At 36.4% G+C, this 25,436-nt stretch overlaps 1 protein-coding gene across 2 annotated transcripts; it reads right to left on the bottom strand.

Annotated features, from left to right (window-relative positions):
• Nucleotides 1-5,065: 5,065 nt before the first annotated feature.
• Nucleotides 5,066-7,104, bottom strand: LOC149563789 (uncharacterized). Of its 2 annotated transcripts, none has more exons than XM_089826919.1 (2): nucleotides 6,573-7,104; nucleotides 5,066-5,738 (listed from the first exon to the last, which is right to left on the bottom strand). In XM_089826919.1, the coding sequence occupies exons 1-2, from the start codon at nucleotides 6,966-6,968 to the stop codon at nucleotides 5,685-5,687; spliced, it is 450 nt and encodes a 149-aa protein (XP_089683045.1). In that variant the 5' UTR covers nucleotides 6,969-7,104; the 3' UTR covers nucleotides 5,066-5,684. The 2 variants fall into 2 exon arrangements, with proteins under 2 accessions (XP_089683045.1, XP_089683046.1); XM_089826920.1 differs by having other exon boundaries at nucleotides 5,066-6,189; nucleotides 6,573-7,093.
• Nucleotides 7,105-25,436: the final 18,332 nt, after the last annotated feature.

The following is a 25,436-nucleotide window of genomic DNA, read 5'->3' as shown; positions in this document are numbered from 1 at the left end:
CTGTAAGTAAATATGGAAATCAGCATGTAATCTGTGAGCAATACAATGTCCAACAAAAACATTATGAAAAATGCAGCATTGCAAGAATATGTCTGAATGGAAATATACAACAGCCACATCATATTCAAATAGAGTAAACAAAGATCTTCACAAGCCTCAGATTAATAGTTACAAGAAAGTGGTTTTATTTCAGCAGTAATTCGGAAATGCCTATAATATAAAGGTGAACCAGCAGCAAAGTGCCATTAAAGATGGAAAATGATTTCTAAAAATAAAAAGCAATACCAGGATAACTGAGGTCAACAACAAAGCAATTTTGACAGGGATCCAATTTCAAGCCACGAATGGGAAAATGTTACCAAGTGTCAGAAGCATTTTTTTCTTCTGTTCAATAAAATACTGACAGATTGAAAATCATGCTATAGCATGTGACATGCTTTGCTGTTATGATAATAAACCGAAGGAAAGGTTTTATCCATAGGAAGACCAGTTCAAGAAAACTATCACAGCCAGCACACGCATAGAGAGATATCGGCAAAAATTAGAATCAGTAATTGTCAACGAAAGGAGAAGCCTTCAACAAATAATATAACCAACATATACGAAAATAAAGCCCTTCATAGCACCTTAAAGTCATCAAAATAAATCTTTGGTAGTCAAATAGGGCCCAGATAGACACATTTCAATGCTCATGGCAGAGCACGAAAGTATACATCAGCATGAGATGCCCAGAACAAAGAAAAAACAACATGACCATCATTCTACAAGTTATTCAACAATAGCAGAGGTTTTTTTTGGTTTTAAATAAAGACGACTCAGATATAATAGAAAATATTGGAGATGTACAACATAGAGCAGTGAATCACAACAAAGAAATAAAATCCTCGACATGGCAAAGCAGACATGATAAAAGATTAAGTGGGCATAGCCTACGACTGTCATATGTACAACAAAATAAATAAACCCTCGTTTCCAATGAACATGGCAGCTAGTATACATGGGGGTTTTAATCTTCCAGAGCCTATAAATAAATTTCTTAATAGAGATTTTAAGAAACTGCGGCCAACATATTTTTTTCAAAAGAATCTTCAATACTTTTATGTTTGGAAATTTGAAAAATTGAAGAAAAAAGTTGAAATATTTATAAACAATTAATGAACCAAAGATTAAAAATCAATAAACATTGTGATATGTATTATTTAAGTGAAATTGGTACAATACAACATTCTAATTTTAATTTTTAAAACTAATATAAAATAGAACATCATGTTACAGTCCATAAAAGAAGAAAATTTGATAAAGCGTCAGAACAAAACTACTACATACCATTCCACATCTAGGTGATGCTCTTGCTTGAAAGAACTCTTAGCCATTGTTCTTTCAATGTTCCAAAAGAAACTAAATTAGATATTCATTAGACAATCACAATCAGATGCTAAAATTGAACTTGAAACTACGGAACCGGATAGAACCTACAACTATAGAACCAAACAGAACGTACACACCTAATGGGTCATGTTGCATTTAGTTAGTAAATCCTAAAAGTTGAAAGGAAGGACTAACACAGAATGTTTGTGAAATTATGTTCCCCATTTCAAATGAAAATGGATTATAATGGTTGAAAAATACATTCAGCTATGGAGATTTTCTTCCACCCTTGAAGACTTTTTAGAGATGAATTGTTAAAAATGACTCTAGTACGATTTTGACCATAATGCATCTAAGGTTCCTAAAGATTTGGAACATTTATAAATGTCGGTACATCCATATCAATGCATTACACTACTAGGACTTACAAAACCAAAACCAGCTCCTCTGGAATAAATCTTCAAATATAATAATATCCATTTCAAACATATAGTAAAACTCCATTATCTACAATTGCAACCTACTAAAGAAAAAGAACAACCAGATAAAATACAATTTAATCAAATAAAATAGAAGAGTTTTTTATTAATAGGTTCATGAGCATAAAAGAATAAACATCTCTAGACATATGTCTAGAGATGTTTATTCTTTTATGCCCAATAACCATAAGGCCAAGAAAATTCAAAAACTCGAGTGTTCCATGCTCTTACATTTAAGAAGAAATCTGGATAATTTTTGTTTATTCCTTACAACGAGTGTGTGGGTTGTAATTAGTCGGATACTTCTCCTTGGAAATGCTTCTTTTAGTGCAGTAATCTTTCTTTTACTCCCATTTCCTATTGTTTGTGAATCTTGCTGCTTGAGAATATTCAGACTACCTAGTTTCTGATCAATTGGTTTCCCATTGGAGTCTCGCTGCCTGAGAGGCCCACGCTCTTAACCACCATTTGTTACAGTTTTTTTAATTGTGTTTAAACCTTAAAAGTCTAGAGGAATAAAGGGTAACTCATGTTATTGGTGTCAAAAGTCCGCATTTCTTTGAGGCATTTTGTTACACAGTCCACGTGCCATTTCTGCTCTTTCAACTTTCCACGTGTCCCAATCTTGCAAAAGCAAACCAGCATGACTATCTACTATCTATCGTTGTATAGTTTAGGCTGGCATTTGGTCAAGTGCAGGTGTCCTATCTGTGCTACCACATCTAGTAGTTTCCTGTGAACATGGTGAGTCATCTTTCATAAAACTGCACTCGTCTTATCCGATTCAAATTCCCAGTTGATGATAATAATTCAAGAGGATACATTCTATATACATTCAAGGTAGAATAGTATCCATGAAAGAAATGTGATCTGAAGGACTATAAATATTCTAGGATATACACAAAATGAACTTTTCAAAAAGTCTTTAGAGACTTTGAAGCAAATGCAAATGGCAGGTTCAAAGTGAGATTGCTGGTAGTGATGAAAAGGGAGCTTTGGGCCAGGGTATGGATATCCATCGAAGCTATATGAAAACTGGACTTAGGTATACATGGAAAAACCTCCACGGTAGAAATGTATGCAAAATATGGAAGCACATTTAACAAATGTGGACTATTTGACATGATGCAAGAAAGAGATAACATTCCACAGAATGCAGTGATGTAAAATATGTAGACAATGCATTTGTTGAAAAGGCTTTAGAAACATTCAGGCAAATGCAATTGGCAGGTATAAATTCAAATCCTTTTCCAGCGTTCTTCCTGCCTGTGCCCAAAACGGTCCTTGGAACAGGGTATTTACATCCATGGAAGCATAATTGTAAGGAATTTTTTTCTATTATAATTGGAAATGCTCTGCACTCGCTTTCTAATGACCATAAATTTAATTGCTAACATTAAATAGATTGTGATATGTACGTGAATTTTTTTGTGAGGTGCAATTTTTTGGTTTATGGGCTGATATTACCTCCTTTTTGGTGAAATTTGTTAGATACCAGCTGTGAACCATTCGTGTTTATATGCATCAAATTTCTCTTTTTCTGACGATGCATCAATGTTATCTTTGTTAGTTTTCCGTCTTGAAATTAGTATAATGGCATTCATTAATTTCAGAATGTGATCCAAATTTGGGCCTTTGCGAATCACTCAAGAAACATGGGTTGCTGAAATAACTAATAGCTTACTTTTGCTGTACCATTTCTGTTGGCTCACAAACTATTTTTGTATTATTTTGTGGCTTTAGAAATGTCAGCATCCCTGATTTTACAACGGGTTTTGTGATATCATGTGTGAGAATTATGTTGCAACCTTTCAGATTTTTTTCAAGATTATTCCTAATGTTTCAAAATTTTAATTTACTGAGGATTCTGAGCAATTTTGCGGGAGCAGTCGAGTAAATTTCTCATGTATTGTTGTGTCTTCAACCATCTATATGATGTTATAAACATTGATTTACCTCAATCTGGCTGTGGTAGCTTGGGCATAATGTGGCATCAACAATTGAGAAAATCAGAATTGACATCAAGAGAAAGTAGACAAACAAGATTGTGGAGGAGGACAACTGTTTTGTTTAACAACTTCTTGAAAGGGTTTAAATGGGAAGAAATATGCTCTAAGTGTTAATCCATGTTGTGCTCAAAATGTCTGGAAAATGCCACTATTTCCTATGCACTTGTAGGGGTTCATTTCTGTAATACCAAAAAAGAAAGGGCACATGCTGAAATCCATTTTATGGAAATCAAGTAAGTGACGATATGCTTTACCATGTAGGTGTGCATAGTGGGGAACAACATCCTCCTATAGGAATCTTTTAGGTTAAATTTGAGAAGGTCTTCTTTTTTTCGAAAATAACTCTGCCAAAGCAGTGGTAATGCTATGACAGACAAACATGCATTCTAGCCAACCCTACTATGATTTTATGAGGGGGCATTCGCATTCAACCGGGAATTTTCAAAAGAATCTTAATACTTTTATGTACAAAAGAACCGTACATGCATAGGAATAGATCCGAAGGAAAAAATCTATCGTAAAGCAAAAGCAATTGCAGGATGAATCGAACTGTCATACCTGTTGTAGATGCTCAAGAGCGCCAAGAATATCATATTTTCCTCAGTTCTATTTTTAGAACTGATTTTAAACTTGCACAAAATTCCAATCTTTTCCATCAAACCCTATATTGTCTTTACAACCAACATAGCAAACTTACTTATATCAAACTTGTATTTTACTTGGATTTCAAAATGCTAGCACTTGCACCTTTTAAGGGTGCAAGGATAACACTGATAGTTTAACATATAAGATGATGTTACAATATTTACCAATTTTCAATATCATATCCAGTCTTGAAAAGTTATCTTTTGTTTTTGGCTAATCAATATTATAAGGACTCTTGGGTGATTTGGCTAATCAATATTATAAGGACTCTTGGGTGATCAAGAAAGTGAACATGTCTTTGATTTATCAATATAAAAATGATTAGTTAATGGGTGGGTCTTGGGTGATTTGGCTAATCAATATTATAAGGACTCTTGGGTGATCAAGAAAGTGAACATGTCTTTGATTTATCAATATAAAAATGATTAGTTAATGGGTGGGTCTTCACTTTAGTCGCACGATGTGAATGTACACAAACAACTTTGTTGCAAAAGCATTCAACTTACTTTATATACAAGCTGAAAATGACCATTTGAATTTCAATTTTAAGAGCTGGTTCCATGCTTGGATAGCACCATGGTTACAAACTCTTTCAAATTTAACGCATAATACAAAGTATTAGTTTGGAGGATTCCAGATCATACTTCAAAATAAAATATGAACGGAGAAATAAAACTTTGAATGGGGGCATGCACATTTGTAATGGACATAAAAATTTGTGAGCCCATAGAATCATAGAAAATAAATGTACTGTAAGTGGGAAATCATCGTTGATTTCCATGTTTTTTTTTCATGTAACAATATATTGACATTGCGAGTTAAACACACCTGCCAGATTTGACATCAGCAAAACCTCAAGTTTTCCACACTACGAATAGCTGAGAATATCCACAAGATCCTTCCTGTCACTAACCAAAACTCTAAAAAGCTCAGTAATCTGTCTTTCAAAAGGAGTCGTACCATTTTCCAAATGTGAGATACATTTCTTCAAAGTCTGCACAGAATTCCTCAACTCCAATGCCTGGTTTTCGTTAGGAGGGACAAACTTGATATTTATGAGTGTGTTAACCAGACCGTACAAACAACATGAAGACAAATCGATAGCTCCAAGCTCATAAGGAAGTGTGCAGTAATTGCCCTTGTTTTGACTCTTTTCGATCTCTTCCCTGACTTTTAGTAAATATCAGACTAGATATCCAATGCAACATGCTATGACCACACTGATAACAAGCAACACCTGTATCTCACCATCCCAATACAACCTCCTTAAGATCCCTCATACATGACACTCTTAGTAAACAAGATCAATTCCCCCCACTTAAATCCTAATCTACTAAAATTTAAACCCAAACTTCGCAAATGAATATAATAGATCAAACTGAACTCAAAAACTTTGATGCAGAATTGCGCACCCACTAAATATTTTGATTCACCCACCTAATATTTCATTTTGGATTTGTGTACGCACTCTCTATTTCAATCTTACCCACCAAACCAAATGCTTTGGTCAACTCACTTATCCATATAAAATACCTAAATAACACTTATGTGGGTAAGAAGCAAAATAAGTTTCAAATTCCACTTTCAATTGAAGAGGATATTTATTTGTACGGATTGAAGCTGGCTGGTAATATCTGACAGTGTGATTGAATAGTTCCATATAGATGTTATTCATCAAGTCTTCCATTCTGCAAAGAATATTTAAAATTATTCAAGTACATTGAAGAAACAACAGAGTGTGTGAGTGGGTGATATTTCTTAGTATATTTTAGAGAGAGGAGAAAGTTGCATGAATTGATTGTTGAAGTAAATATCATGACTAGTGTATTGGGAGGTGGGCTCAAAGAAGGGGAAGAAAGAATTTTCTTTATAATCAAAATGAAAGAAAATTCTACAATTGAAGAACGAATTGAATCATTTCGGAGCAGATTGAAACAAGAGCAGAGGAGCAGCACATTCAAGCGGCAGAGGGACGCAACATTGAATCATATGATTCAATTACTAGTGAAGCACATCGAACACCATGCAATTTCATTACAGTGATTTCTAGCGCAAGAATAATTGGTTTTACCTGGATTATGCAACGAAATCCCTCAGAGAGCTCCAAGCGTCCTTCAAGAATCCATTGTCGAATCATCAGATGTAGCTCTCTTTCTCTGTCAGACACAAATAGACGCTTCAGGAATCGCTCGTCCGCTTTCTTCCTGACTTCCTCGAACAGCCTATCGGCCTCCTCTTGCTTCTGCTTCCTGATTTCCTCCTCCCTCTTCTTTTTATCCTCCTCCCGTTGCTTCCTTGCATCCTCCTCCTTCTTCTTTATAAGAACCTCTACATATTTCATCCTTATTTCGCACTCCCTCCTCCATTCATCCTCCCAACCTGCCTCGTGTTCCGCGACCCATTTCTCTAGGTCTTCCGTCTCCTCTTCCACACTCGTTTCCTCAAGGGTTTCTGCCTTCACATCCATTCTCCTCTTCCTCAAAGTTTCCCGCCTCTGATTCCTTTTAATATTTTGAGCACATCATCTCTTCTCATTTGGGCTAATTTATAGCGAAGCATTCGTGTGAAAGGATGAGACCGTTGGGCAATGGCCAACACAAATTGACATTGTTCCTATTCATGTATTGTGTCAAGAGTACAAGCTCATTCCCCATTCCTATTCATATTGTTTCTTTCATGTGTGAATATATCCACATAGAGTAGTTGTGCGCGTTCCAATAGTTGTGACACTAGTTGTTAACTTAATACCTATACTTGTTGATTTAATATCCAACACTTTTGACAAGATTGTACCAATGGATGTGACTTTAAAGTTGTTTTTGTTAATGATGATTACCCATAAGTGAATGAAAAGTGTCCATTTTCCCAAAAAACAACCAATAGTGTGATGCCATGTCAGCTGCACAAGTATGGGGTCTCCAATGCACTATGATTGGTCTCACTTTTTTTTTGGGTTGTTTTGGACACTTTGACAAAAAGCATGCTGATGTAGCATCATATTTGATGATGTGGCTCTGAAACCTTAGTTATAAGCAAGGGACTTGTCAAGTAAGCTACGATCAAAAAATGAGAGTGATTTGAAATTTCCACATAGGATTTTGAGAAGCGCAAAATTAGGGTACACAACTACTGGGTCCTCTCCCCTACTTGATATTTGTTTTATACACTATTAGCAAACCTTCTTCATGTAGGATCATACACCACTATTATAAGATTTTATAGTTGTAGAAACATGTGGCACAATGTTATAAAGCTAACATCACTAGCAATGTCATTAAGGTGCACTCTTTTGCCTTGAAATTTTATTCATCTCTCTTGTTCGAGATATACCAACAAAAAATTGCTAGTCAAAATAAGATAAAACTTGATAAGATTAACAAAAAAATCAACATTGCTACCCAAAATTTTAGACCAATTAATCATTTTCAATCCCTCTTGAACAACTATCCTAAAAATGTAGACAACAAAGAAAATGAAAAATTGTATTAAAAGAACAAGTGCTTAGATGACTTACTAGCTTGTAAGTTCTTATAGGTACCCTAGCCACCTCTTAGACATGTTGTACAACCAAGTTTTTAAGCATTTTACTAACCATCTAAAAAAAAACTTACTTTTTCAATTGATTCATATATGACTTCTTAGTCTAATAGACAAAATAATTTCATTATAATCCAAATTTTAGGCCTTATTAATTTAACCTACATAAGAACATATTTGTATCAGTTAGTAAATCACAGAACCTTTTTCAAAGATATTTTATGAAATTGAGAGTTGTCAATCTAAGAGACCATATTGAATAGGTACGAGTCAAAGGTTAAAGAATTAGAGGAACCCAAAGAATCGAGAGCATTCTCAAAAAAAGTGTAAATCATGACTTTAATGAGGAAGAAAGAGCATCATCATTATGATGCAAGCGTCTAACATTAATCATTGCTTTCCAAACACTGTTAGACATTGGTAATCCAAATACCTTGGCATTAAGCTTCCAAAAAATAATATCAGAAAATGAAGGTTCCCCCAACTTTTGTCCCTTTTGCATTTGGACAGTATTTGGTTATTTCTAGGATGAATTTTTCAGGTTTCCTCACTTACAATTTACTAACCACTAGATTTCTAGTGTAGTGTCCTTGACTTTCAAGCCCTCAAGACAAGATTACAACCAAAGCATTTGGGGATGTACAATCTCTTCTAATTTATTATATGTATTTTGCTTTACCAAAGTTATGTATCTACAAGAAATCTTAGATGATTCTCTAAAGTTTTTTAGTGTGACAATTAGCAAATAAGTATGTCAAGAAAAGTATATAGCTTCTGATACCAAATTTTTTGTACAACTTGATTTCTATTTCCCAATTACATCAGGTAAATCTATCACTTATGATGTTTATTGTCAATTTTATAATCATATTCACTATACCATCCTAATTTGTGTATAACTTAAGGATTATTTTGTGCCCGCCTTGATTTATTTTATGTAGTAGGAACCCGTATGGCACTTAAAAGGGGTGCCTAGATTTAAATGCGGGTCCTCTATCCCTTTTAATCTTGTTCAAAATCAAGGTTGGCCCTTTTTCTACATGTGCTCCTCTATTTTTCATCTGATTTGATAAGTCATTTCATCACCTAGGCCCTATATCCCTATTTTTGTGGTCTCCATAATCTATTTTGACCTCAAATTAATTTGTACTTGTAATCACCTAAATATGGTTGTCTAGACTATTAGCCCCCCTTCTCACCATTTTGGCTAAATTAATTCCTCATTTGTAAAGACCAAATTGCTAAAATCAATTAAATTGATTATAACCTATAGTTTGACTATACTATCTTAAGTTCGCTATTTGATTAAAAGAACATGTCCCCTTTTAATTGAATAAAAGACCCCATTCTTCTAACCCACTCAATGTACACACATAAAGCATTATTTATGTTTTGCAAATTAAAGGAAAAGACTCTTTTTGTCTCATATGCAAAGTCAACTATCTGTTTATTGGTTGACTTGTGTGCGCACATAGATCAACCTCATTTTCAAACTCCACCCTTGATCTTCCATCATCTTGACTTTGATCTCCACCATCCTTATGACTTTAAAAGAGAGAGAGCTTTCCCCCTCAAAGGATCCACACTCTTGAGTATTATTATGCTGCAGTTTTATCATTTGAATTCTTGAAGAGTTTTTGTGGAGAACTTCCATTTCTTCTCTACATTCTCTCATTCCAGCTTAAAGATCACGTTGCATGTTAATTTAGCTTCTCTTTTGGAATAATTTATCTCACATAGCTTAAATAGTTGGGTTTGTAACACTCTCATTATTGTTAACATAGCTGCATTTTGCATATTCATACTAGTTTAGTCTACATTTGCATTGCATTCTTAAGGCATCTTTTGTAGACATTTGCACTCTTGCATCTTGTCTTTAAGAGAACCTCACATTGCATAGTTTATTAGCAAGAAGAGTATCTCTAAGGCTTAGCTAAGAGCCCTCATACTTGAATCACACTCTTTTGCACTCCATGGATAGGGAGGTCTAAGCTGGCATCCAAGCATTTTGAACTCATGGAATCCCTTGGATAGGAGGGTTTAGAGTGTGACACAATTATAGTGTACATTTTTGGCACCCATTGTGGGGTAGAACGTCCTAGTTTTTCTCTTCATCTTACTGCATTTTCTACATTTTCCGCATTATGTCTGCACTTTTCTTTTTTTACAGTCACAACTTTCGATCGATATTTTACCAGTATCGTACAACATTTGTTTGTATTGTCGTGTGATACTTTTCCTATAAAAGTATCACATTCTCTTAGTGAAGTCTATCGCCTCGGCATAGTAAGTTTTGTCACCTCAATTAAGCAAAAATATCACATGAAGGAAAATTGTCGCACGAGTATACTGAGAAGTATCATGACAATCTTTCAACAAAAATTGTTGCTTGGCTTGAATTTGCTTGTTGTTTGGGTGATTTTTTCAGTCATTCAGTTGTTGCTTGTTGCTTATTAGTTTTTACAGGTCTGTAACTATCTAACAGAGGTTCCTTTACAATTTTTTGTTGTTATTTTGGGACTAACTCGTGGTATATTGACGGAAAAATAATTTGACTTTTGATGGTTCCATAGGATTTGGCATTTTCTAAGTTGTTTTATGTGTATGAAAAATAACAAAAAATATAATATTTTTTTTTTCCCATGGTCAAGCTTTCATTTAGGATGGTAGACATCATAACTCATGCTAAGGTGTTAACATTTTCATAACTCATGTTTGTTATATACTTTCAACACTCTAACTTGTGGTTTTATAGGGAACACATGTCAAAGACAAATAAATAAATAAATAACTAGCAAAAAAAATGCATGTCAAAGTTTCAAATGTGCAAGGGCTATTAACACTTGTTTGCAAGGTTGCCCAACGCATAAAAACCAAACTTGCTTGTATTGCTTTTATTCCATGTGTGCCACTATACTAGTTGTTTTCATTTCATAGGCAAATTAAAATTGTAATTGAGATTCTTTGGTCATATGAGAGTATGCTCTTCGCCCTTGTGGTGAATCAAAAATCTTGACTTACCTTTGGATTTCAAAAGCAAGGGGATAATTGAAACTTCTTGGCATGATTGGGGGAACAATCAAGATAGGAGAGTATGCTCTTCATCTGCGTGGTGAATCAAAAATCTTGACTCTTGAAAGTGGATCCAATCTATTTCTAGTTAGCATCCTTTAGAGGGCCTATTGTTGGGCAAACAAGATGAACGACCCAAGTGGGGAAAAGCAAACCCGACTATTCCAACCCACTATAATCTCAAGACTATCGAGGACACAAAGCCTCAGTAGACGCAACACATGTTTTACCTAGTGTGATTTCTTGTGGGATTGCAACCATGAGGAGATCACTAGGGAGGATTGCTTAAGGTATTCTTGTGGTTACGAGACTGGTTACTCATCGCAAGGTGAGGTGTCCTGTATCAGGAGCAAGAGGATTTCTATGAATGAAAATCCTTTATAAACACTTTAGTTTAGTAGCTACAATATTTTGTCACTCAACTTCTTGGTGCAAGGATTGATCTTAGTGGATTACCCAAATCACCCCAAGATTTTACACTCACCATCTGTGTTCCCTTAGTTATGCATATGGAATTTTCATGACAAAGCCAATATCTCTTGTGGGCAACCACTTGGTGTGAGGCAAAGGAGTACTTGGTGTGGGTCAAGTTGTTGAGTAATGAACTGTGACATTTAGGTAGAAATGCTTGGCAAGTGTTCTCGGATGTGTTGACTTATGTAAACATTATTTCACATCAAATATCTCATTAACATGATAGAAAGTTGTTCTAATATCACATGATATGCATGTTGGCAAGGTTGCTTTGTCCCTTGTTCAATTGATTGAGACATGCAAAATACCTTTACTATCTGCAAACCATGTTGTTTATTGACACAAACTGAAATCTCACACTGTCTTATCTGAAAACTACATGATTGTTGAACTAAAACGTAAACTTTTGGGTCAATATTATATTTTTTCACAATTCACTGGCAAATTGTCGCATCCTTTCTAAAGAAATATCGTACGATACTTTTTGTCCAAAAAAGTATCGCTTGGTTACTTTGACTAAGATCGCCTACTTATACCGAGTTATGTCGCATAATTGTTGAAGAAAATTTGTCGTACCAAGAAAAAGTGTCATCCTATTACTGTAAACAATATCGTACAACATTTTACACTGTCAAATTGTTGCCTGAGTTACTGTGTTGTCTCGCCTTATTGCTAAACTAGATTTCTCTTGCTCCAAACTTGTTCTTAAGTTGTCTAAAGTATCTATACTTGTTTTACCATGGTTCCTTGGGTCTAGAAGCTACATGTTAGAGTATGTTTTGCTAAAATAGCTACCTTGAACTCTTGATTATCTTGCTTGATTGGAAGAGTCATTCACTTGTCTTTACCTATCTATCTACTTGGCTACTTGGATATTTGTCTTCTTGCCTAACTCTTGAATTGAGTCAATCATGTCATAAGTTTCTTGGACACATTGTTTGACAAGTCATTCTCTCATTGCTACCCGCTATTTGAAAAGTGAACACTCTATCTCCTATAGTTTGAACATCAAGTTATCTTCTAGTCTTTTTCATGTTTGGATTTTCATCTACAACTATGGGATCTAAATCTTGTACTATCAAATTTCAACCAAGTATAGATGATCCTCAATTGCTTGGGGTCTTTAGGGAATTGCAACCCCTACGTATTCAATACAATAAATTTGAAGAGACCCCTAACCCTGCTTACACTAGTCTCACCAATGGCATGATAAAAACATATGCTAGATTTGAGAAAATGGTCGAGGAACAAACAACATTCTCAAATGATTCTCTTTCTAGTTCTCTATATGTACACAAGTCACCCTCTTTAAGATCATCCTCTTCTTCTAGGTCTACATGCTCTACTTCAAGACATCAAATGTCTTCATCTTCTGGATCTAAAGACCTCTTTAGAGAGCTAGCAAGTAAAATCTCCTTGAAGTCTATGCTAAACTTTCATGACAAACCTATCTTTGACCAACATAATGATGAAGACATTGATGCATGTTATTCACTTGAGAAACAATAAGAAGATCCTAGACATGTTTTTGAGAGGAATTTTACTCCCTTGGAATATTCTTATGATGACTCTTTGCAAACACTTCTTGGCACCAAGCTCATCACGTTGCCTAAGTCTAGCTCCTATGAAAATCCTTTCTTGGATGACTATTGTGCTTATCATCGATCTAATGAGCATGCTACTTCTGATTGTATAAAGCTGAAGCAAAAAGTGCAAGATCTCATTGATAATGAGATTGTTGATCTTGGAATCTTTAGTGACTCATGTGGTGAGGATGCTTCTCTTGAGAAAGATTACATTGATGAACCTATGTCTAGTAGTGGCTCTATTACATCTCCTACTTATTCCAAAATTCATGCATCTCCCAACACTTCAAAGCTTTCCAACATGATTCCATCAAACAAAGGACCTAATGCTTTCAACACTAGTTATTCCTACCCGCAAGGGCTACCTCTGAAAGAAAACCAAGCGAAGCTATAATTGGTAGCAAATATTTTCCATGCTACTAAGCATAAAGACCCTCAATCTTCATCTGGTACTATTCCTACTTTGGTAACTACTCCATTCTCTCTTCACAGTCCCTTGTCCTTAGAAATGGCTCCATGTCAAGAGGACTCTAAAAAAAGAAAAAAAACTATAAATGTCAAGAAAGATCAATTTCTAGGACCTTTCCATCTCTTTCAAGATTTTTCCCCTCCATATCCTATATCTTATCCACCTCCTAAATATGATGAAGACACCACTTCCACTATTTCCATTGGGCTTATTGAAAATTATGAGAAAAGTTCTCTTCCTATTCTATCCAAAGCTACTTGTCAAGATCAAAGCATCCCCTCATGTTCTACTTCTCCATATCCACTTCGAAATTGTGCTCAAGCTTCAAGTGCTCCTATTAAAAATGTTGCTCCTATCAAAGCTACTCATGAGTCTATTGATGGCCTTGGTCACGTTTCTCACTCTAAAATGTTGATATCCGTATCCACTATCTGTTTGCATCTCCTAAGTCTATCCTTGGTCCTTATCCATCTAAGCTAACTCCTTCAAAAGTTCCTTCTATATTAGGACCACTTCTAGCTCATCATCCATTTCTCCTATCTTACCATTTCCCACCTCTTCTCTTACACCTCAAGGTCAACGAAGACACACATACTTGAACTCTTCACATTCACCTTTCCATCTAAACCAGTCATATTGGACTTATTCATCCAGAAATCCCAAGTCTTTTGGAAGTGAGAATAAACATAAGAATCCATTGAAAAATGAAGATCACTATGTCCCATCTAATCGACATGTGAATGCTAAGAAGGAAAATGTGAAAAAGAGACCACAAAGGTCCACTACTCAAAGAGCTAAACCAAAGCAAATATGGGTTGCTAAATCCATTATTGAAGATATGCATTCTAAAGCATCCAAAGGAAATGAACAATCTAAAGCTATATGGATTCCCAAGTCTCTTTTGAAGGACTTAAATACTGAAAATACTTCAAAGTTGACATTCAAGCTTCCAAAGGCTTCCACTCCATCTTCTTCTTAAATTCTCCTACCACCTCATACATCTAAACCTCAAGCTATTTCATCCACAATTCCTCCATCATTACATCACCCTTCAAGGTGTGTGCCAATGTTGATTTTTCCCACTTTTTCACCTACCTTCATGAAATCCTCTAAAAATTACACTTTTTTATCCATGCTCGTTAAGTTCTTTCATGACATGAACTCTTATCTTTCGTATAGTCCTCCTACTATCATCTCCCTTCCATTATCACATCAACATCTTTGAGCATACTTATCTATGGCATTGGCTTATCAAGACTTATCTTTTCTATAGGAGCACTAGTGAAAACCACTTCTTGTGGCACCTTGGTAATGTCAAGAGAGCCAAAAGAGAGCCTAAGAGGAAAGTTTGATGATATGAAAATAGAAGAAGGAGAGAATGCTGCTCAATACGGTGCAAGGATGAAAGAAGTGGTAAGTGCAATAAGATGCCTAGGAGGATAGTTAGCAGAAGAAACAATATGTAGCAAATACTTGAGAACTTTGCTTCCTATCTATGCTATAAGAGTATCAACCATCCAAGAGCTAAGGTGTGTACCAGGCAACACATTGTCATTTGAAGGAATAATTGGAAGACTCACTACCTTTGAGCTATCCAACTTTGACAACTACAAGCCAGAAAACTTTGAATCTGCATTCAAAGCCAAGATGAAAATAAAAGACAATGATGAGGTGTAAACAAAGAAAAAGAGTGGAAAAGGAAAGTATGTATCTAGTGACAGCAACACTGATGAAGATGATGTAGACCAATTGGAGGCATTACTAGCAAGAAGATTTCACAAAGGAAGAGGCAAATTCAAAGGTAAGCTACCAATCATTTGTTTCAATTGTAATGAAGTTGGTCACATTGCAGCCAGATGCACACAAAAGAAAAATTACAAGGATGGAGGCAACCTCAAGAACAAGAAAGAGGACAACAAGGACTATAGAAGAAAATGAAAAAGATGCTACATTGTTGAAGAAGACTCTGATGAGAATGATAAAGAAGTAGTCTATGTGGTTATGAAAGATGAACCAGATGAAGATGAAGCAACTGCCCTGGTAACTTACATGAACAAGAATGAAAAATGGATCATAGACAGCGGATGCTCTCATCACATGACTGGAGACAAAAGTAAGTTCATTACCTTTACTCAATATGAAGGAAATAGTGTTAGATTTGGTAATAATGCACCATGTCAGATCAAAGGGAAAGGTAGTATCAAGCTTACTGAAACGATAACATGTGATAACGCATACTATGTTGAAGGCTTGAATTATAACTTTTTAAGTGTCTCGCAGTTAGGCAACATAGGATATAAGGTTGAATTTGAAAATAGTGTTGCCAAGATCTATGATTCTCAAGGAAGTCTAATAGGAAAAGGTGATCAAACTAGGAGTAATTTGTTCTACCTAGACATGGAAGATGCTTCTTGTCTCATTGTTCAAACTAATGATGTATGGTTATGGCACAAGAGGCTATGTCATGTAAATTTTGACAATCTGATAAGCATTAGCAAAATGAAGAAAGTCAGAGGTCTACCAAAGTTGAAGAAACCCGATAACACCATGTGCATACAATGCCAACTAGGGAAGATGACCAAGTTAACTTTCAAAAGAAAAGCTTATACTTCTAATGAAGTATTAGAGCTAGTTCATACTAACTTGTGTGGTCCTATTGAAGTGCAAAGCTACAAAGGTGACAGATACATAATGCTATTTGTAGATGACGATTCAAGGATGATGACAATCATGTTCCTGAAACTAAAATCAGATGCATTTCAAATGTTCAAATGGTACTTGGCCAGAGTAGAGAAAGAGACTGGGAAGAGCCTAAAATGTCTCAGATCTGATACAGGAGGTGAATTCACATCAAGAGAATTTGAAGAGTTCTGCAATGAAAGAGGAATCAAAAGGCAGACATCAGCACCTAGGACTCCACCTCAGAATGGTATAGCAAAGAGAAGGAATAGATTAGTTATTGACTATGCCAGGACCTTAATGATGGAGAAAAATGTTGCACTCAAGTACTGGAGAGAAGCTGTAAGTATTGCAGTCTACACACTCAACAGAGTTCAAGTCAAGAAAGGTACAAATGCAACACCTTTTGAATTATGGTATGGGCATTCTTCTAATGTAAAACATTTCAAAATATTTGGATTCAAATGTTATATATATAAAGAGTCTAGAAATGGAAAGTTTGATGCAAAGAGTGAGGAAGACACATTTCTTGGTTATTCTACTAGAAGAAAGCTTATAAGTGCTTGAATGTTAACACTAACAAAGTAGTAGAAAGCACAAATGTGAAATTTGATGAGCTTGCAGAAGTTCAAAGTATTGAGGACACCAAGAAAGTAGAAGAATACAAGACCTTTGAATACTTTTATGAAGGTATGCCTAATAATGGCGAAGTTGCAACTCAAAATGACAATTAGCAACAAAATCCAGTATCTGCCGAGTCACAGACAGTGAATGCCGAGTAGCAGACACATTCAGAAGCTGAGTTGCAGAATGTAGAGAATGTTCATTCAGATTCTGAGAACTATCAACATGAAGGAAATGAAGAAATGTCTGATGAAAATATACATGAAGATTCAGATTCTGAAAGAGACAATATGCAAACAAGGAAAGAACAAGTATTGGCAAAGTATGTGAAAAGACATCATCCTGCAGATCAAATTATTGGAAATAAAGAGGCAGGACCAATGACAAGGAATAGACTCAAAAGTGAGACATGTCTGCTCAATAAAATGGAACCAAGAACAGCAATTGAAGCTATAAAAGATGATGATTGGAACAATGCTATGAAAGAAGAAATAGAACAAATTGAAAAGAAAAAGACATAGACCTTAGTCCCAAGACTAGCTAACAAGAATGTGATTGGAACCAAGTGGGTGTTTAGAAACAAGTTAGATAAGAATGGTGAAATCATAAGGAACAAGGCAAGACTAGTCTGTAAAGGGTATGCACAAGAAGAAGGACTAGATTATGGAGAAACATTTGCTCCAGTTGCTAGAATGGAAGGAGTAAGGACCTTATTGGCATATGCAGCCTTAAAAGGATTTAAAGTCTATCAAATGGATGTAAAGTCTGCATTTCTGAATGGTATACTTGAAAAGGAAGTCTACATAGAGCAACCAAAAGGTTTTGTTGATGAAAAGAACAAAAACAAGGTATGCAAATTACACAAGGCTCTATATGGATTAAAGCAAGCCCCTAGAGCTTGGTATGAGAGACTTCACAAGTATCTAGTGCAAATAGGATTTGAAAGAATAGATGATAACAGCAACATGTACATCAAATCAAAAGAAGGTAAGGATATCCTTGTATCTGAAATCTTTGTGGATGATATAGTTTTTGGAGGAAGGAAGCGTTTTGCAAAAGTTTTGGTGACAAAATGAAACATGAGTTTGAGATGTCTATGTTTGGAGAAATCAAATTCTTTGTAGGATTGCAAGTACATCAACTAAAACATGGCATATTTGTGAGACAATCAAAATACATCAAGGAGATACTCAAGAAGTTTGGATTAGAAGACTCCAAACCTATCATCACACCAATGGCAATGGGACATAAGCTATCTAAAAATGATGAATCAGCTGAAGTCAATCAAACAATGTACAGATCCATGATTGGAAAACTACAATATGTTGTACATTGCAGACCAGACATAGCATTAGCAGTTGGAATAGTGGCTAGATTCTCTGCTAATCCTAGAGAAAATCATCTCATGGTAGTAAAAAGGATAATGAGGTATCTCAAAGGAACTGATGATTTTGGCCTATATTACAAAAAGAATGAGAAGTTTGAGCTCAATGCATACACAGACGCAGATTGGGGAGGCAACATTGATGACAGGAAAAACACAAGTGGAGGAGCATTATTCTTTGGTAAAAGGCTAGTTACTTGGACTAGAAACAAACAAACATGCACATCTTAGTCCACTGCAGAAGCAGAATATGTGGCGGCAATAGTCAATTGCACAAACATTGTGTGGCTTAAACATCTATTGAAAGGAATGAAAGAAGAAGTAACCAAACTTGTGACATTGTATTGTGATAATACAAGTGATATAAACATATCCAAGAATCTAGTAATGCATGCAAAAACCAAGCATATTGCAATCAAGTATCACTATGTCAGAGAATTGGTGGAAGACAAACAAGTGAAGATGGAGTACATTCACACAAAGGAACAAATTGCAAATATCTTAACCAAACCATTGCCCAAGAATCCTTATGAATATCTTAGAGGCAAGTTGGGGGTAATGCCTCTAACTTAAGCAGTCCAAAGCAACAAAGAAGCTGCCCTGCATCAACAGGACTAGATCATTGAAATATTAGAAGAATGATGCAGCGAATGACAACAAGAGCAAAAATTCTAGATCAGTCACAAGCATGGTGATAGAGGGAGAAAACATGGAGATGCAAAGCTTATATTTAGCATGTTGAAGATGCTACATCTTTGGCATTTATGTTAAAGAGGGAGATATGAGAAACTGATCAAAGAAAAGTAAGAGGGAGATGTATATGTATGAAAGGAGAGATGACAGAAGGAGATTCAAAAGAGATAAGAATCAACAAGCAGCTATGAAGGATTAGGAATACAAAGTAAGGATGCAACAGTCCAGAGGGAGAAGCAGAACAAAGGATTCAATTTGTATCAGTTTGTATTAGAAAAAGAAGGAGTTATTCACCAAGCAGAAAACTTATGTAATTTTGGTGGTAAATAAGTTGATCAATTGATCATTTTGGTTTGCCATCAATGCCAAAGAGGGAGATTGTTGGAAATGATTGAAAAGATCATGAATGAAGAATAATGGAAATGGTAAAGAATGTTTTCAATCATTGTTTTATCATTGATGTCAAACTTTCTACTTGCAGGAATGACAATTGCTTAAGTGATCCAAATACTATCAATTGGTTGATTTTCAAGGAGTTGGCAATCAATAAGATGTAACTAAAGTACCTAGAGAAAGGTTGAAGTTATGATGTTGTAATGAAGTATAAGGATCAGCTAAGCCATTGATAAAATAGTATATTGATGACATACTATAATGCCCCGCCCAGAGATCCTTGGAAACAAGGATTCAAATCAAGCCTAGATATTTTTTTTTTACAAGTATGAATGTACAAGACAACATCATACATGGATCACAAAGATCGCAACGGAAGACTTCAACACAATCTCGACAACCAACAAATCTTCGAATGCCACTACCCAACTGACACACCCAAACAAAAGCCAACAACCACCACAACAAGATGAGGGCACAAGAAATGACCACTCATCAACAAAACACCAAGCTGGGGTAAAATGCAAAATCTCAAAATTTGGCTAAGCCTGAAATCCTGAAGCCCTGAAAATTGGCTAAGTCTGGATTTCTAAAGCTCTGAAATTTTCTAGAATCCATAACTTATCTCTAAGAGGTCTGAAACCTATCTCATAGGATTTGTCGCATATATTAAAATATATCTTAAGTATAAGAAATTAAATATACGTCAACTTATACTTAAATGATATATTTTAAACCCCAAGAGACTAAAATAGAAACACGAAAACTCGATTTCAAGAGAAATCGACAGAATTCAAAATGCAATAGCATAGGGTCGAAGAACGCCCAAAAGGGTATCCAAAACCACTCTCAAAAAGATCGAATCACGAAGAAAAGTTCCCGCTGATGGCACGCGCAAGTTTTTCACAAAAATCGTGCGACACTTTTTACTAAGGGAGGGCGATACTTCTCCTTAAGGCGTGCGACACTCTTCTAGTGTCGTACGACATTTCTCAAGAAGGCATGCGACACTTTTTAGCATCGTACAATATTTTTCAAGAAGGCGTGCGACACTCTTCTAGTGTCGTACGACATTTCTCAAGAAGGCGTACGATACTTTACAGTGTCGTACAACATAGTTTGTATGGGTGTGCGATACTTTTTAAAGTGTCGCACCATGCTGAACAAATGTCACCCATAGAAACACAAAAACACTCCTAGAAGCAAAAAGGACCAAAAAAGAGCAAAGAACCTCCACACCAGGGAGTATCGGATCCACAAATGCTCGAGGAATGAATGCTCGAGTGCAAGAACAACACAAAAAGAAGAACATCTATCCATCTAAACTACAACAGCAAAGAACACACTGAAATAAACATCGTAGTGAACTGAACAACCAAACTAAGTACGCGGTTCCTCCCAACCGTCAATAGCATCATAAGACCATCGTGGATCCTAGCCATCCCCCACGCGTAACATCCCAAGCCACCAACCAGATTGTCGGTACTGTCATAATAGGGATGTCACTACTAAAAACATGCAATAATATAAACATAAGGAAATATAACATGCTAGTAGAAAAGCATAAGATAATCCTACAGTAGCTAACATCACCTATCACATGCTAAACAACATTAAGTAACAGATATACTACAATATCAAATAACATCATCTAATCATATGCTAAACATCATAATAAGGGAATGCATCAAATAAACTAACATCATCTAAACATGATATACAAGCATTCCAATGAAAGTATAAATCACAAAAAAACATACTCTAGAACCCGAAGTACCAAGTGAAAACATCCAGCAACGGTCGCACTAGGACAAAAGACCATCTTTGTACACCGGTCCCTAGTAGTGGTGAAGGTAGCTATGCCTCCCAACCACGTGGCACCTATTGGTCTGACTTTTTCTACAGTAAAATTTTTTTTCAGTTAAACCATAGAAAAGTCAGATGTTCTATGTCTAAGTGAAGTATAAGGTTTTGGATAAACCATCTATAAAAAATATTTGCCATATAAACCCTATTTTCATCCCTATTCATAAATGGTCGGGCGCGAAGTTTTCAAATTTTCAAAGGAAGCGAATATGCTTTCGTATTCCTTTTCCTTTCTCCCGGGTTACCTTTCTTCCTATTTGTCCCAACCGTCAGATCCGATTAGATCTACCGTTGGCGTTACCTCGCTATTGGGAGTTGCATGCTCATTAAGTATAGCGAGATAGCGAGTATTGAGTTTTTAAGCGGTGGGACCATGAAGTGAAGGTGCGGCGATCGAAGATTTGCTTATTAATTGCTGTATTGTGCAGGTACACTTTGCAATTCACCATAAAAAGGGGAAGAAGGACCCACTAGAATATTTGACATCAGAGCCGGAATGTTGATTTTTCCGGAAGTTCCGCCACCTCGCTATCGGAAAATTTAGGCACTTCACCGTTAGCGAAGTAGCGAGGCCACGTGAAAATCTAAAAATGATGACATTGCATCTTGCTTGTATCATAATTACACCAGGTGGCATGACCAATCATAAATACCGTTGTCAGAATCAGTTTTAATTAACAGAAGTAATTACTGGGTACCCCCTTGCTTTTTCCGGCACGGAATCCTTTTAAGTGCCGGAGTTCGCTACCTCGCTATCGAAAAATTGAGGTGCTTCACCGTTAGCGAGTTAGCGAGGTCCCGTAAAATGGTAAAAGATCGGCAAGATCTATGATGACGTGTAATGACAGATGACTGTGATAAATTTTGACATGTGCCAGCTATGCAGAGATCCGATTCTCATTAATACCTACCTGACTAAATGTACAAGAAATCTGGAACGTCAGCTTGAAGTGAATCAACGGAGCTCGCTACCTCGCTATGAAGAGTTGCATGGACGATAATTACAGCGACATAGCGAGATGGGCCCACCGCCTTCTTTCTTAAGAAGTCCTATAGCATATCTTTCGATCATTTCTTGATCCGATCAATGGTTGTCGCCGCCTCGTTATGGCAAGGTGCTTGTTCTTTATGCATAACGAAGTAGCGACATGCTGACACGTGTTCTTCGACGTCAGTGGGTCTAAAGGTAAGCGCCATCAAAAGAAAGAATTATGTAGGTGGCAAGCTCTCATTGGGTAAAATAACTGACATGGCAAGTATAACTCCTAGTTGTTCTCTTTGTACCGCATGATCGTAGGATCTTTGAAGATCAACGGCGCAGTTTTAAATAAAAAATGTAGTGCCACTCTCTGTATTAATTAGACAAGAAAGCTTCGTCCGTGAGAAAAAATAGAGTATAATACAGAGAGATTGCATCAGTTTCATTTCACGCGAGAAAATATTTGAAGCCATTCTTGTGCAGAAGCTATTACTGAAAGAAAAGCGTGCCAAGGTTGATAAAAAATTGTCAAGTTATCTGTTCGCTGAAATTTTGCAGGAATACAGAGGAGAATTGAGACAGAATTCAAGTAAGTAAAACTGCCATCATCTTTGTGAGCTTTTAAGTTTTAAAAAGGATAGCCCAAGATGCCTCCTAAGAAGGGATTTACAGGAGCAGTAAACTACCTGGATAGAAATGTGCATGATGATTTGCTTGAGTTACTTCCTGAGTCCACTGTAGAAACGGTGCAAGTCAAGAGGTTAACCTCACTCAATCCTCGGCTTAGGGTAGCTGATGGATTGTATGATAAGGGTAATTGGGTCCGGGATGCTCAAACTGCTCAAACTGGTTTGAGTTTATTCAAGAAATGGTTTGCAGAGAGAAAGTTATATGCCCCTCATGCCAACATTTGGAATTTTGATCTTGGGAAGCTTGTTGTCCCCAGCGTGTTTATGGATTTTGACCTGCTTGAAGCCATAGCAAAAAACTATGACCAAGCCACTAAGGTAGTGAGGAGAGTAGATGGTGAGGCTTTAGTTACCATCAGTCCCGAGGAGATTAGGAAGGTTTTCAGTCTGGGACCCCTCACCATGTATCATGTGCCCATTAATCTGATAGATTTAGAAAAAGAATATATATCCAAGAGGGATGTAGTTAGACAGGGTGCATTGAAAGCCCACATAGGCCAAATTGGAGGCCTCCCAACCATAACATCATCTTCTAAAGAGCCCTTCAAGAAATCATGTTTTAATGCCAGGGCAGTGGAGATATATAGGACCCTGTGCAGAGTCTTCAGAGAGGGCGAAGAAGATTTTATTCCGGTGAGCTTCATGTATATGATCACCCAAATCTCTTCTTTTGGTGTGGAAATAATTTTTGATTTTGCATCTTACTTGGCAAATGAGATCCATCATGGATTGGTGGGGATTGCACAGGGCAAGGTGGAAAAGGTTTGGGGTCAGTATTCCTTACTGATGCATATGTTTCTTTTTAAAGGGGCCACTTATTTTGGTAAAGAAATGGTTTTGAATAGAGAACAAGAAGGGGAAGCACTACCAGTCCAATTATGGAGTGCAGACATGACCTGGGAAGCAGAAAATGCTAGCTTCGTTAGATTTGATAGGCATTTTGCCTCCAAACTAAGGTGCCTCTTATTGAGTGACAATCCGAGAATCCCTAAGGCATTAATGCACCTTATCAGGCCTATGGACAAAACCCACAATCTAAAAGTTTCACATAATTGGGGAGATATTATCCCATATTCAGTCTCAACGGTCATCAGGGTCTATGGTTTCAAAGGAACACCCCATGTGTTACCCTATCAGGTACCCTTGAAGGTAGGGATAGCTGAATTTTTGTGGCAGTTGGGAGGAGTGGAGGAGGCCTTTTTGCACAAAAGGGGGACAGGATCAATTTTTCCTACTTGTACTATAGCCCACCAGTTTGTGATAACTAAAGAAGGGTGGGTCTTCCTCCATAAATTTTTGGATCAATATAAAATGGCAGTGTCTCACGCTCGTTTTTGTGATACAGAAAGTTTCTTCAACTCTGCCCTTAGATTGAGAATCAAGCTTCGCCCAGTTCAGCATGAATTCTATTTTCCAGAAGATATAATAAGAAATGAATACTCTCTCCATGAGCAAGAAATAAAGAAAGAAAAATGGAGAGTCTATTCAAAAGTTTTGGAATTCATTAATTGTTTTGATAAAAATTTCAGTCCTCTTAGTAATGCTGCGAACAATGCAGATAAAATACATAAGCTCATGAGTAATTTCTCTGAGATAATGGAGGTAATGAATGAGAAGAAACAACATTTTATTAATTCTTTTCCAGATAAAGCCAGAGAAATTATGAGAAAATTGGGTTTCACTCCCAACATTGGAATCGGTCCACTGGTGGTACAGAAGAAAACAGGATATACTATTGTCCGACAGCAGGTGCCCGTTGTGCATAAAGAAAAACAGATTGTTGGATCTTCCAGCACTGTCCTAGAAGAAAGACCCCCTGAACCTTCCCCCAAAAGAAGAAGAATAATAAGGGAGGAAGAATCCCCTGATGAAAGTGGCTCACCTTCTCAAACCCCAATAAGAGTTGAGGAAGAACAACTCACCAATGAGCAATTCGAACAAATGGGGTCACAAGGAGAAATTTTTGTTACACAAGCAGAGATTGATGAAGGGAACCCTCAGGAACCCCCTGTACCAAGTTTTGAATTAACTACAGCAGATTTCAGAGGAAGGGAATTGGACCCTGTTTTGGAACAAGCCAGTCAGCATTTTCTGTCTGATAACAATTTTGTAAGATCTAGGGCTTTCCATCAGTTTGCGTGGAGAGTAAATATGCACATTTTTGAGCAAAGGTGCAATAATATGAGAGCAGAACATCCAGAAATGGATGAGACCTCCATTCAAAATCTAATAAAGGAACAAATGGTTCAAGAGTTCCAAAATATAACCCCTGATGAGGGAAGACAGATGGTAAAAAATGCTAATGTTTTATTATTGCCCAATTGGGACATTGCTGACGCATTAGTTTTTAATTCTGTTTCAAATAATTTAGGACTCCAGGATCCAAATAAAGAGGAATTCTTGGGTACAGCATTCAGCAATGATCAAGCTGCCCTTGTTATGTGGTCCCTGAGAAGAGGATCCAGAGTTACTTCATCACAGCCTGATGAT

The sequence above is a fragment of the Cupressus sempervirens genome, chromosome 4 (assembly GCF_028749045.1).
Source record: "Cupressus sempervirens isolate cs-2001-9-10 chromosome 4, ASM2874904v1, whole genome shotgun sequence".
Taxonomy (NCBI): domain Eukaryota; kingdom Viridiplantae; phylum Streptophyta; class Pinopsida; order Cupressales; family Cupressaceae; genus Cupressus; species Cupressus sempervirens.
The sequence above is the reverse complement of the archived record's forward strand: the minus strand, read 5'-3'. Positions and strand labels throughout refer to the sequence as shown.

Excerpts from the sequence above, each read along its gene's own strand:
- LOC149563789 (XM_089826919.1), bottom strand. The coding sequence starts at position 6,968 with ATGGATGTGAAGGCAGAAACCCTTGAGGAAACGAGTGTGGAAGAGGAG. Across the intron at positions 5,739-6,572 it reads GATTTCGTTGCATAATCCAG|GTGTTGCTTGTTATCAGTGT; the intron begins GTAAAACCAATT and ends GGTGAGATACAG.